At 51.7% G+C, this 12,920-nt stretch overlaps 1 protein-coding gene across 13 annotated transcripts in view; it reads left to right on the top strand.

Annotated features, from left to right (window-relative positions):
- Positions 1 to 11,040, top strand: part of LOC122370945 (serine/arginine repetitive matrix protein 1-like) — a 73,489-nt gene extending 62,449 nt beyond the window's left edge. For 3 of the 13 annotated variants that reach the window (XM_043346923.1, XM_043346925.1, XM_043346922.1), the window contains exons 7-11: positions 227 to 417; positions 878 to 1,001; positions 2,854 to 3,090; positions 3,647 to 3,736; positions 9,157 to 11,040. In XM_043346923.1, coding sequence (XP_043202858.1) covers positions 227 to 417; positions 878 to 1,001; positions 2,854 to 3,090; positions 3,647 to 3,736; positions 9,157 to 9,836 — 1,322 coding nt within the window. In that variant the 3' untranslated portion in view covers positions 9,837 to 11,040. Of the gene's footprint in view, positions 1 to 226; positions 418 to 877; positions 1,002 to 2,853; positions 3,091 to 3,646; positions 3,737 to 4,172; positions 4,278 to 5,861; positions 7,460 to 9,156 lie in introns of those variants that run through there. The other 10 variants (XM_043346934.1, XM_043346927.1, XM_043346935.1 and 7 more) reach the window with 6 other exon arrangements.
- The last annotated feature ends 1,880 nt before the right edge of the window (positions 11,041 to 12,920 follow it).

Genomic DNA, 12,920 nt, shown 5'->3' with positions numbered 1-12,920 from the left:
GGTCAAAGATCTTTGATCCCTGGGCATTGTCTCTGCGCTCTGTATTCCCTGAGATGGTTTTGTCAGACTCATTTGTATGCGTCTTGCATATAGGGAACTTTGTGATTCACTATGACCTTTGTCTCTGTGAGTGTGAGGTCTGTGACCTCATCTGACCCTCCCCACCCTCTCCGGACAGTTATAAGGCCTGTGACCCGATCTGACCCCCCCACCCCTCCCCGGACAGGTCTGCGGTCGGCGATCCCCCCGAGCGTTCCGGCGGTGCGCAGCTCTATCCCGATCCCTGACGAGGACCCCTACAGCGTGGCCGGCTCTGGCGGCAGCTCGGGCTCCTCCGGTCGGATGGGCCGCTCCGAGAGGCCGCCCAAGCTGCCACCTCGGGACACCGACCGACTGCCGCACAGAGATATCCCCAACGTGAGTATACGAGCGCGCCGCCACACCCAGATTGGTCTAACGTGACACGACGGGGTATTGCAGGGAACACGACTGGCGGTACTTACCTCCGCTAAATGCTCATATCGAGAGCAGTGGTGACAGCTCGGTTATACTCAGTGGTGCAATGGTCGGAGTGGTAGCAGTGCTCAGAATAGCGCGTACTGCACAACGTTTCAGCCGCAATTATTGCCGTCATGCTACCTAATTGGTGCGGGGGGGGCCTGCACTAATGGGCAGAGTGTGATTTCGCCGACCCATTTCCCCGGCACTCAATGATGCAATAGACGGAGCTTTGCACTATAAAGCTGCAATAGGGGTTTGCACTACGCCCTTGTCATGCACGGCCAAATCAAATGCCGGTCACGCGTCGCACGGGGTTACTATATCCACGTGTGGTAGCTGTTCTAATGAGGGACTGACACGGTGATACGTTTTGCAGCCTGACTACGGAGACGACACGGACGAGCAGGACGCTCCTGTTCAGAACAGCGGAGGAGGCGGAGGTCTGCGAGCCCGGCTTCACCTCGGCAGGAAAAAGGAGAAGAAGGAGAGGAAGAAGGGCGGTAAGTGGGGAGATGGGAAGAAGGGAAAATGAACGGAGAGACATAGGATGCTTAAGGAGTGCAGCTTCTGAATAGATAGATGGGAAGAGAGGAAGGGCTGCAAATCAGCTGGAGACTGGACGATTGCCACGTCATGGTTCCAAATAGCGACAGAGAGGGGGGGTTCCTCTAAATCTGTCCGGTTACGTCAGCCCGCTCAGCTGCACCGCTCCCGTTGGATTGGAATGTTTGTCCAGCGCGGGACAAAGCCACAACGTTCATCCGGGCGGCACGCGGCTCCGCTGGTGGCAGGAAAGGCCGGCAGCTGAGAGTGAGGGGTCACTGACTCCGACAGAACGACTCTGACTCACGGAGCTCCGGGCGGACGGCGGGAGTCGCGCTGCTAAAACCAGTATCGCCGTCACCTGCCCTCCGGGTCCGGGGAGACCGTCTTCCGGGCCGGTCTGTCCCATCGAGCCGGAGGTCAGGATCGCACACACCTAACGGACAATCACCCACGCATCAATGACTGGCCAGACAACGAAGCTGGAGGCGATGGAAACACCATGAGTATCTAGTAGACACACCTAGCCATAAAAACCCCACCCAGAGACGAGCGGGTCACTGACTCGGGTCACAACGTGATATGCCAACGCATGGGTGCCTTGTGGAGTCGAGACAACGGGCCTGAGCTGCGGCATGTTAACAAGGTCAACATGTTTGACACTTCCTGTCACCTGTCAGTTTGCATCATGTCAGTGCCGTCAGTGGTCAGAACAGAGCTGGGACTGGGAGCATTGAAGAACGGGACCGCGTGCAATGCGCACGGCAAAGTGCACCGCAAAGCACTTGGAAACTGGTGGGCGTCCCAGCGTGGTCACGGAGGCTCGCTATTGTGGTCGAGAGTCGGAATGTCCCTCATCCCCGGGTCTGAGGTGTGGCAGCTGTGACCCCGGAGAAGAGGAGACAACGAGACAAAATGGATGACAGGAAATGCACTACGAACTTGCGCTGCTCCTGTAGGCGATTAGAGAGGATCCCGCGTCACTGAAAGGCAGATGATGACGCATTTTTCTAACAGGTAGATATAGGAAATGCTCTGAGAGCCGAGAGCCGACACCTGGTGTATTGAAAGTGCACATAACGTTCAGCGCTTTAGGAATTCCCAGCGATTTCCGACCGATAAGAGGACGTCTGACATATAACTGCAAGACTGGCGGTGAGAATGCAGGTGCGAGAGTATGAGCTTTTCTGCCACAGTTTGCGGTACCTATGGCACACCGTTTGTTGAAAAATGTGTAGCTTGAACATTCCCAAGGTGAGAACTGAGAAGTAAGTAGCGGGTAGCAGAGTGCTCTGAACTCAGACAAATGTGTCGACTGTTGAAGTCACCCTGACGAAAATCTCGGGGACACCTGTACGTGACTGTAGCTCCCGGCTACCGGACGATTCTATGACATCACCACGTGCCGAGCGATGGGCCCACTGTAGACACTCAGCATAACCAGTTGTACTTTCACTGAACGCCGGCGACAGCAAGATTCGCGCAGGGGAGCTGGGCTTATGCATAGGCCGACGGTAGAAGAGAAAGTTTCGATTGGCGTTATCGACAATGAATTACGAGGCACAGTATAAGTTGTACTTTATCATCACGATGGACTTATGCTTATAAACAATCTATCTGATATACCTATGTATAACTGTGTGCATTTGTTGCAATAAAAGCAAAAGAATGTGAACTAATTATTCCATTAAAAAATATGCTAGATTTTATGTTTCTTCAAACATGAATTGTATAGCTTTTGGAAATCATCTGACAGTTCCTGGATGTGTTTCAACAAATGTTGACCCATCACCCTTTTCTATTTTTCAGACGAGCTCTACTACGGCGGCTTCCAGGCGCGAGTGCCCAACTTTGTCAAGTCGAAGGGCTCCAAGGAGGACCCGTCTGCGGGCCGGGACCCTCGCGAGCTGCGGGGCGACCCCCGTCTGCCTGTAGACCCCAGGGATATGCGCGGCTACCTGCCCCCGGCACACCCGATGCAGCACGCCACCCTGCAGCACCAACCACAGATGTGGCAACAGCGAGCCGGCTACGACCCGGCCATGGGTGAGTGACTGCTGCCCTTGGAGGGTCATGGGAACTCTGCCGGTGGGGAAAACAATGAGAAGGGGAGTGGGGTTTACTGGCATGGTGCGGAGTTTAGGGGAACTTGTCTGGTTGGTATGAAACAGTCTTGCACTTCTCTGCTATCTGCATGACAAGCTCTGTGACAAACTGTGGTGCATGAACAGACTCAAGGATTGTGACTATGGGACGGGTAAGCCTCGTGCTCTTTCCCGCCGCACGACAGGGGCGAAGGTTGTGGGGGATACATTGCACTACAATGCACCCTTTTGCTCCCCACTGTACCTACTTGAGCACGCACTTCGCACGGTATCATGCACCGGATGACCGAAAGGACAAAATGGACCACTTCGGAAACTTCATTTACACCAGTACCGTCACTCAAATGTCAAATGTTGTAGCTAGAGATTTGTAAATTCGAATTTATTGGCTGCCCCCGGTGTAATATTTGTTGGTCCATTTTGTCCCGCGAGGTCCCCGCTGGTTGACCCCGGTCTGACCCGCTTGCTGACCGGTCTTTGACCTTTGGCCTGCACAGGAGCCCGGATGCAGTTCGGTACATTGCCTAACATGAACCGACTGGCGCAAAACCCCGTCTCTTACGTCCAACCCATGCCAATGCAACATGGTAAGTTAGATAAATGCTGTTCTAGATGTACGATATAACCTCTTTCTGAAAATATAACCCCTACGTCTGCATAATAGTTAACATTTATCCTACAACTCAAGCTTAGAAGTGCTAATGACGTCAAAATGATAAATTAACGGTTAGCGTTATTGGTGTAGAACATGAGGAATTAACACGTGATAATCCTCAAAGAGAAATTGATTCCGTTCGTCAAAGAAGATACCTTCTAACCAAATCTAGCCATAGCAATACCACCATTTTAGGAATGGCATTGGATGGACGTATTGCATGTGTCCCAGTCTGCCTGCTGTACGAGCTGTACGATTCACACATTACATAACCTGGCGCGGTCGGTCCCCTGCCCGTCTCACCGCATGTCTGACCCGGTGCTCACCCTCTTGTCTCCCTGTCTCTGTTCGGCTGTGTCTCCGCTCAGCCGTCGACTGGGAGTGGGAGCGATACTGCGACGAGGCAGGTCGGCCACAGCAGTGATCGCTCGTTTCGCTCCTATACACCGGCGGGCTGCACTGCGAGTGCGCCGGTAAGGCTAATGGGTAATTAAAGCCGCGTAAACGCACTTCCCGGTTTGCCTTCGCATGCCGGCAATATGTCTCCTTCTCGATGCCTGTCTATGTGCATGCTTTTCCGACTGACTGACTTTGTTTGGTGATAGTTTGCACCGGTGTAAGGGGCGAATGACCTACACGACTGACGAAACAGACTGGTGGTGACGTTGGCTCGACCTGACCTAGCCTGACCTGACCTGACCTGACCTCACTGAGCTCAACTGGTCACGAATATGAATTACTTTTGAAGACAAACTTTTATGAACAATCTGCGGTATTTTACGAACGTTATTCGACCTGACCTGAAGACTTAACCGACGATGGCGCATTCGCTAGAGCGGAATATGACTGGATGGCTCTTGCATATTCAGACTGAAGCGGTCCGTAAAGTTCCGACATTGCCATTGCGCCACTCGACCCCAGACGGTTCGGACTCTGTCTTGCACGGCGCGCGTTCATTACGTTAAATACCAACCGTGACCGACCGAAGTGACCTTTCGCGCGACCGCGACTCACCGGCGCGCCATTTCGGGGCGGTTGCCTTGCCGGCCGCAGCGGTCAGACCCCGACACGGGCCGGCACGAGCGACACGAGACGACCGACACGTGATGCCGCGTGTCGACACGTGCCGCCGGAGGTCCAACGCCGAGGCACGACGGGCGATGGGGGCGTGGTAGATTGCTATATCCGTGGTCAGGAGACAGCTGAATATGGACTTTATGGCCAGTTTTGACTGAGACGGGATGCCATTTAGACAGTCAGTGAGACTTTGACAGACCCGGTGCTGCGCCGGTGACTATACTCAGTGACTACTCAGTGACGACTCATTGACTTGGACTCCACGACTCGACTCATAAGGTACGTGACCTGGCAACATATTTTGGTGCATATGTTTACATGTATATATCTGCGCGTAACTAACTGCTTTTAATACATAAATTGTATGCATTGCACTCGCCTTAAAGTACTCAATGAACTGTTGAGATTTAAACCTATAATGTTCATGTCGTAACATATGTAATCTGGCCTCAAAGTGCTTATAAGCTTACATGTAATAACAGCATGCATCAAGCTTATTTATCGCTGCATTATATTAAAAAAGCAACATTCCGCTTAAGTTTCAAAAGAGATATATGTATTATGTCGGACATCCTATCTAGTTTCAAACTCATTGCGCTTTGCTCATTTAAATCTTAAAGTCACGAAATAAGTTCTCACGGACCAAGCGCCGGATATCACGACCATTTTGCACCGAGACAGCAGACCGATTTCACGACAAAACGGGGACAACGGAAGTGTGCGTGCGTGCTGATAATGGAATTTTAAGCCTGATATATTTTGACGTTTCACCTCTCAGTTGACACGACCTAGTTGTCCCTTGCTGTGCGGTGATTCATTTTTGAAGTACTCATATTTCCTAATATCGCGCTTTATGAATGGTACGATAACATCATTGCGGATGAAAATAGCATATCCGGAAAAATGTATTGCAACCATCATTTTTAGACAAATCATTGATATTTTCAGGCTATACTAACTGCGAGCTCCGTTTTTTCCAGACCCTGACGCGGAGGAGTCGCCGTACGCCCGCTTCTACAACTGGAACGTAGTGCCGAACCGCGTACCGGTCTCCTTCCAGCAACGGCGCGCCATGTACGTCTCCAATTGGCAGTGACGCGCCGCGACCGTCTGCAGTGCGCCGTGTGTGTGTGTGTGTTGGAGGACGCCGCTTCTCTCGGTGACAGGACACTGATGGAGCCCACTGTGGTGGGTCTCAGCGGGAGAGGGCGGTGACAGCACGGACTGGAGTGCTGGCCCATACCGAGAGCAGCGCCGGCCGCCCCCAGCGGGCGGGGGCGGGGGCGGCAGACTGAGCGGCGCGGGACGTGACCTGCCTGTGATAGTGTGAGCGGGACAGATCTGGGGCCGGGACCGCGCCAGGGACCGCGCGCCTCAGAGTGCCGAGGGACCTTCTGAGGACTGAGGGACGACCTCAACACGCGGGTGTCAGCGCGCTGAAACCAGCTCGGGAACATGCTGCCTGGAGAAGCCGCGCTGGCCGAGTGCGGTGTGCTTCTCAGCCCGTCAGGGTGGGAGAGTGCCTGCCTGCATCCCGCAGGCGCTTAGTATTCTTATTTTAATGGTTAAGTAAGCCGCGATGGTATAATATCGCGCGGCAGAGATATACAGTTTTGGATAGTGTAATTCCAGACGGGTGAAGCTGAACTGTTGACTGATGTCAGCGACCTCACCAGCGGAGTTGCATAATTATGTGTAAAACCGCCTGATATTGTGTATTTGTGTGCATTGCCACTATTTGCATCGAAGAATAGCAGGCTGTTCTTTTGTCGGTTGTGTGCGGCATATGATCGTTCTGTTTTGCGTCTGCGTACGGGCGAGCACCGAACATGACTGGTGTGTGTGTGCGTGTGGGTGGGTGTATTTGTGTTCTGAAGAACTGAGAAGTAGGTGTTCGCTACCCCTTGTTGCTGCTCAGAATCCTGCGTCGGCTCCGATATACGAGAGCAGCCCGACGCTCAAACGACCGCTGCCGGTGGTCGTTCCGTATGGTATGATTTATGTATTCACGTTACACTACAGACTGGTCACGGTTAGACTTCAGATGTTGGGGCCAAAAATGATTATTTTAATAACTTCGATGATTTGATTTCATGATCAATAAACAGGTGTATGAATAATTTTATTTGTAACTTTATCCCCGAAAACGAAATTGCATAGCTTAACGAAATCAATCCAATCCATCGTTCCAAACGTCTTGGATGTATTTAAACTGGCTTTAAACACATTTGAAGACATTTGTGAGAAGGTAGTGCTGTAAAGCACAGTATAGGTATATTTTTCATGTATTTATTGTCCCAACCAAAAACTCTTACCGAGTTTCTTCTGAAGCGTCATTTGACGGAAGTGTTCATGACAATGTGCTGGCTTTTATGTAAGTATAGCTTGAACGATGGCGTGTGCCCTCCACCTATCCAGGCGTGTATATGAACAGAGACGGTCGCACAATGATGTATGATGCTATCTGCAATGTAGTGTGTTTTTTCCTTCCAATTTGTATGGTCATTGTGCTGCATTTAATTCGATGGGCCTCCAGTACATGCAATGCAGATGCGCAATAAAGCTTGATTGATAGCTCTTCGCAAGTTTATTTAGAAGTAAGTATGTATATAGGACATTTTACGCTTAGGCCAACGTTGAGGTCATGAGCGCAGCATTTTCCCGTAACGTTTTCTCGATTTGGATAATTGTTCATAAATCCCCTCAGTCATTTCTCGTGAAATAAAAGAGCCACAGCGCCGAGGGAAAAATACTTAATGGCTCTTTACATGCTCTCCTGCCCACATGTCCCTAAATTTGACCTCGGAAGTCGGGCCATTTACCAACAGAAGGCGAGAGCCGCCAAAATAGACGGACTTTGCTATGATTTGATATTTATTTTACCAGCATCGCGTTAGTCTCGCTGTGACAAGTCGAATTGCCTATTATCTTACTTTAACCCTCGCCGGCACAGGCCATTTTGAGTCCTTCGACGGCACAAGGGGGGGGTTGGTACATACATATTACATACGACCCCCCTCGCGTTTGGTCCCTGATCGGAGCTAGAGCTTCGCGGAAAAAACGAGCGTGTTGCCCGTCACGAGAGGAAGCCGATGATACCCAATTTTAAGGTCCTAGATCATCGGTTGACCTTCCAGGTCAGGTCAATGACCTTTCAAAAATCGGGAATATCGGGACCTGTTAAAAAGTCATTAAGTGTGGCTGCTAAGAGGTTTTCCGGGGTGCTGATCACGAATATCGTGTTAGTTTTGATCACAGATGATGTCGTTAAGCAATAAGCGTTTAGACCAGGTCGGGTCACGTCAGGTCAGGTCAACCAGTAGGGGTCGTGAAGGCCTGAAGGGTGTTCGTAGTACCTGTCATCCGCCTCTGACAGCTTCGTAACATGTTAAGAAGGCACCAAAACTACTTCGTAAATGTTCAAATGGTTGCTAAATTCGAGTTCAGCTCCAAAAACTAGCCATAGAAACATGTAAAACTCGAAAAAGTGAACCGAGGTCACCAAAGATCAATGACCTGACCTGACCTTCAGGTGACCTTGACACCCACCCTTATGCATGGGAGCAACATCAAATCACATGTTTTTTGAACGTTTGAAACCACGAAAAGCTTGCAAACGCGCGGCTAATGCGAGCCGACATACGCCGAATCGCGATTCCGGCCAAACATGGTCTCGGAAAAGACGTCACAGGTCAAAGGTCATTTGGGTCAGGGTCATGAAATTTTCAGGCTAGGTGTAAAATTGATCAGTGCGAGGGTATTGAAAGTTTCGTCGCGATCGGCCGCTTTTTTCGCCAAAAACCTTAGGGGGGGGGGGGTTGCATCAACTGTGCCGGCGGCGGTTTCACCCTGTGCCGGCGAGGGTTAAAAGGTAAACTTGAATACTTGACCTCAGGTCCAGGTCATGATCTAACCAAAAGATCGTCATATCAATCAATCAATCAATATTATTGAGCTGAACACACTCTATCTGCTTTCATTAGCCATGCTGCATGATATGTCTATGTAGGTAAAGGCTCGTCGCAATCCGCCAATTTTTAAGCGAGTTGCTAACAAAAATCGGAGAAGGGTTCATCCGACCCCACTCTCCCCATGAGTGCGAGGGGTAATATCTATACCACCGTTCTTCGTTGCCATGTCTCTATATTACGACTGCATGTCGAGGGTCAACTTACTTTGACCCTTGTGAACCACTGCTAGGAGAAAACGCTGGTCTCCTCCTGAACATCCCTAGTCCCTACCTTTGTCGATTTAAATGACCGTGACTGTCCACAGATGACCCGTACTTCTCTGGCCTGCGTGTGCGCGTGCCGGGACTGCGCGGCGGCCTGGAGCGTGCCGACTCCCTGCTCTCCTCAGAAACGGACTCTACCTACTCTCTCGGACCGGAGCCGCGTGGACGCCACCGGCGCCGCTCCTCCTCTCGCTGCAGGGAAACGGCTACCGAACAGGCCGCGGCTCTCTACACCGCCAACCGTCCGCCGACGAGCCGCCACGGCCGACATCGTTCGCGGCGCCGCTCCCACTCCCGTGAACACTCCGGGTTCCCCATGGTGTTCCCGGTGGCTCGCGAGCCGAGTCCGCCTGACTCGGACTCTGTGAGTCCGGCACGCCGCCGCCAGATGAGTCCGGCGGAGGTGTACTCGCTCAGTATGAGCGTCTCCCAGCTGCCGCCGGAGCGAGAGGCTAGTCCTGCCCGACGCAGAGCGATTCGCGTCGGCAGAGAGCGACCACACAGCCCGCTCGGACCTCGCGGCTCAGCTTACTCGCCTAGCCGCGAGGTGTCGCGCCGGTCGGCGGCGGCTGATGTAGAGGGCGCGTACGTCGCCGGCGGCCGGGAGCCTGTCAGTCCCACGGGTGCCGAACATAGGGTGGAGGAGATGCGTGAACGCTTCGAGGCCGGTCTGCTGAGCAGGGGCCGCCGCAGCAGACGGAGTGTGGCGCAGGAGAAGTGATGACCCTTCGAACTTCGATTTGGACTAGCATGTGGATCAGACAAGGTGATCCATGTGCTCTAGGACTCTTTCAGACCTGGCAAGACCTCGTCTACATCCGCCCAGGGCAGTGGACTGCAGTGAGGTTTACAATGGGAATGGCCAGCGTGATAGACTGACAGCAGCACGCATTCGGTGATGTGCAAAATACATGTGCGGTGACATCTGCTCAAGGACAGTGTACCTACTGTGTAACGATGAATGGCGGCATGAACTGAGATCAAAGACTCCCTGTTCGGCCCCAGTGTTCGAGGCCGAAATGTGCTCAGATATCGCTCTACCTGGCTCCGTTTCTGGATTAGTGATCTTCCAGCTGCGAGGTCTCGTTTGTGTGATGAAGGTCAAGCAGTGCTCGAGCTATGTTTCATCCCACTCCAAGCAAGTCAGGTGTATGATGCCGGATGCGGCTACTAACTAGCAGGTGCTAATGATGGCGATGCTGCTCTTCCCAGCAGCTCGTTCAGCAAAGTATACGCTGGAGTTTTTTGCCATTTATATTAAATGCGCAATAAACTGCTGTCATATGTCTAGAATGAATGTCGGCCGAATTAAAAATGTCTACCGTCTACTCTCTAGAGGTTAGAGGGATATTACTTATTAGTCTTATATCAAAATTAGGCAGATAAAACTGCGAAACGAACAAACAGCTCCCAATTGACATCAGTACTCCTTCTCCTGTTCTGATATTTTTCATCAGGTGCATGTCTGTATAGTGTACCGACGATTATTGCAAGGTTGTGCGACAAGTCGACCGTGTGTATGCAATGCTGTTAGACTGGGTGGTCGGCTGGGGTGACAGTCCAGAACCTCGGCCCCCACAACATGACTGAGTGACTGAACCGAGCGTACCAGTGTGCCCGTTGTGTCCACTGTCCACGGGATAACGTGGACGGTCCAGAGAATGTGTGGAGTGTGCAATGTAACCGATGATGATTGATATCGAGAATCAGAGAGCCAATACGTTTCAGAGAACGTATTGGCTCTACCTGTGCTGTTAACGTCCGACGACCGGTGTGTATGCCTCAACCTCTGGTCGGTAATTGGCCCTCTGAGGCCAAGCCTGGTCTAAGCGAACGTGCGCCCTGACTGATGTAACCGCGAGTCACAGTTTGTATGATACCAGATTGACAGTGAGATGATGTGTCGGCAATAAACCGAATTTACCGTCTGCATTTACAGACTGAAATGAAATGGCGACAATTATACTTTTTTATAGCTCAGATAATAAGAAGATTATTTAAGCAAATATGGTCATTAACCCATTAGATACGCTTGGCAGCTTTTGCTGCCACAGGACAAAATAGCGCCGCATTCCTAAACGTTGCGGTGAACTTTCAAACTTCTCACCCGAATGGAAGACCAAAACAATGCACGTCATGTGCGCTCCGAATTATTGATCGAGAAAGCGAACGTGCTGAGAAATAAACAATTTATCGCGGGGGTGCAAGGGGCGCGCGATTGCGGCCGTGCGGCGGACACCAAAGAAGTCAGTTGCGAAGGTGGTGTGAATAAATGTTACCTTTTTATTCTTGATTATTGTAAAGAAATGTGTGATTATCAATGGGAAGAGCTTAGGTGCGACATCAATTTCTCTAAGCATCACCAATCGTGCGTTATATTTAAGTGGCAGCAAAAGCTGCCAACCGTATCTTACGTAGTCAAAAATGGAGCAGTTACGTCCTTTTTGCTATGCCATTCGTGAGTGAGCAACAATGTCTGGCTTTCTGGCTCATAGTGTAATGCCCCATTTCTTTGCCTTTCCAAAAATGGTCATTACCGGGGTTTCTGCTATTTATTCTTGTCTGCAGAGCATTGCATACCAACACACTACCAGGCGTGTAATTTATTCCGGCATTGCTGAAGCAGGGACGTTGAACGGAGTGGTGCGGACAAACTGTCATCAGAGGCGCCATCCCTCAAGGGGCGCGCCGTCGCCTAAGGGAAGGTGGTGCCGTGGCTCTATAGATGAACGGGAAGAGGGGCGCCTGCTAGGCCTGTTGGGGCGCCTTTGAGGCCTAACTATGGGGTCGCCCCCGCCCCCCGCCCCGCTCCCGCCCCCATGCAAAAGAGGGGCGCCTACGAAGGTCATGGCCATAATGGCGCATCTGCACGAAAGAGGGGCGCCTGCATGCCGAAGAGGGGCGCCTATGAAGCCCAATGGGGCGCCTCTACGAGAAAGAGGGACACCTGTAAGGTCATAGGGGTGCATTTAATGTCCATAGGGCACCTTTATGCGAAAGAGGGGCGCATTGCATATGAAAAAGAGGCGCATTGCACAAAAAAGAGGGGCGCCTCTGAGACATATAGGGGCGCCTTTGATGACCAAATGGGCGCTTACATGGGAAAGAGGGGTGCCTATTAAGCTTAAAGGGACGTCCTCCATGTGAAAAAGGGGCGCCTGGGACTTGAGCGCCCTTCCGAGCTGTCCGTGGTCGCCGGAAAGTTTGTATATATCCAGCTCCTGCTGCACTATCCTCCGAAATAATTCGATTGGATTTAGGCCAGGACTGTTCCCTAGCCAAGTGTCCTTCCCCCAGATATCGGACAGCCGGTCCTGGCACCGCCTAGTTCCGGAAGATCGATGAGATGGGGTACCGTCCAGCATGAAAATGCTGTCCGACCTGCGGGACACCATGCGCCGTTGGAGCACGGGGTAGTGGACTTTATAATGCCAAATGCACGCTTTTCAGTATGTTTTCTAGGTAGTAGTCGGGATCGACTCCGTCTTTTGCTAGATCACGTCCAGCTGGTTCAGCTCAGGCCCTGCTAGGACATCGTGATCGTTCGACATACCATTGCGGCGAGAATTTTTCGCAGAAGTCTGTCGTAACTTGGGCCGCGTTTTCAGCCCATGCTCGTTTTGGGGGTCTGTGTGGTGAATCCATTGAAACGGAGACTCGTCGCCGAACTAGACCCGCTTCTACATACCTACTCCGTTTCCACTCTTCTACCGGCCAGATTCTCCGTTTCGTGCAAATCTGAGGGCTCTGGGCTTGCTGATTTTCGTTATTTTGGCCGCACCAATAGTCAAGCGCCTTCAGTCCA

Source organism: Amphibalanus amphitrite, unplaced genomic scaffold (genome assembly GCF_019059575.1).
Source record: "Amphibalanus amphitrite isolate SeventyFive unplaced genomic scaffold, NRLGWU_Aamphi_draft 001188F_arrow, whole genome shotgun sequence".
Lineage (NCBI taxonomy): Eukaryota > Metazoa > Arthropoda > Thecostraca > Balanomorpha > Balanidae > Amphibalanus > Amphibalanus amphitrite.
Note: the sequence above shows the minus strand (reverse complement) of the source record. Positions and strands in the feature narration are given on the sequence as shown.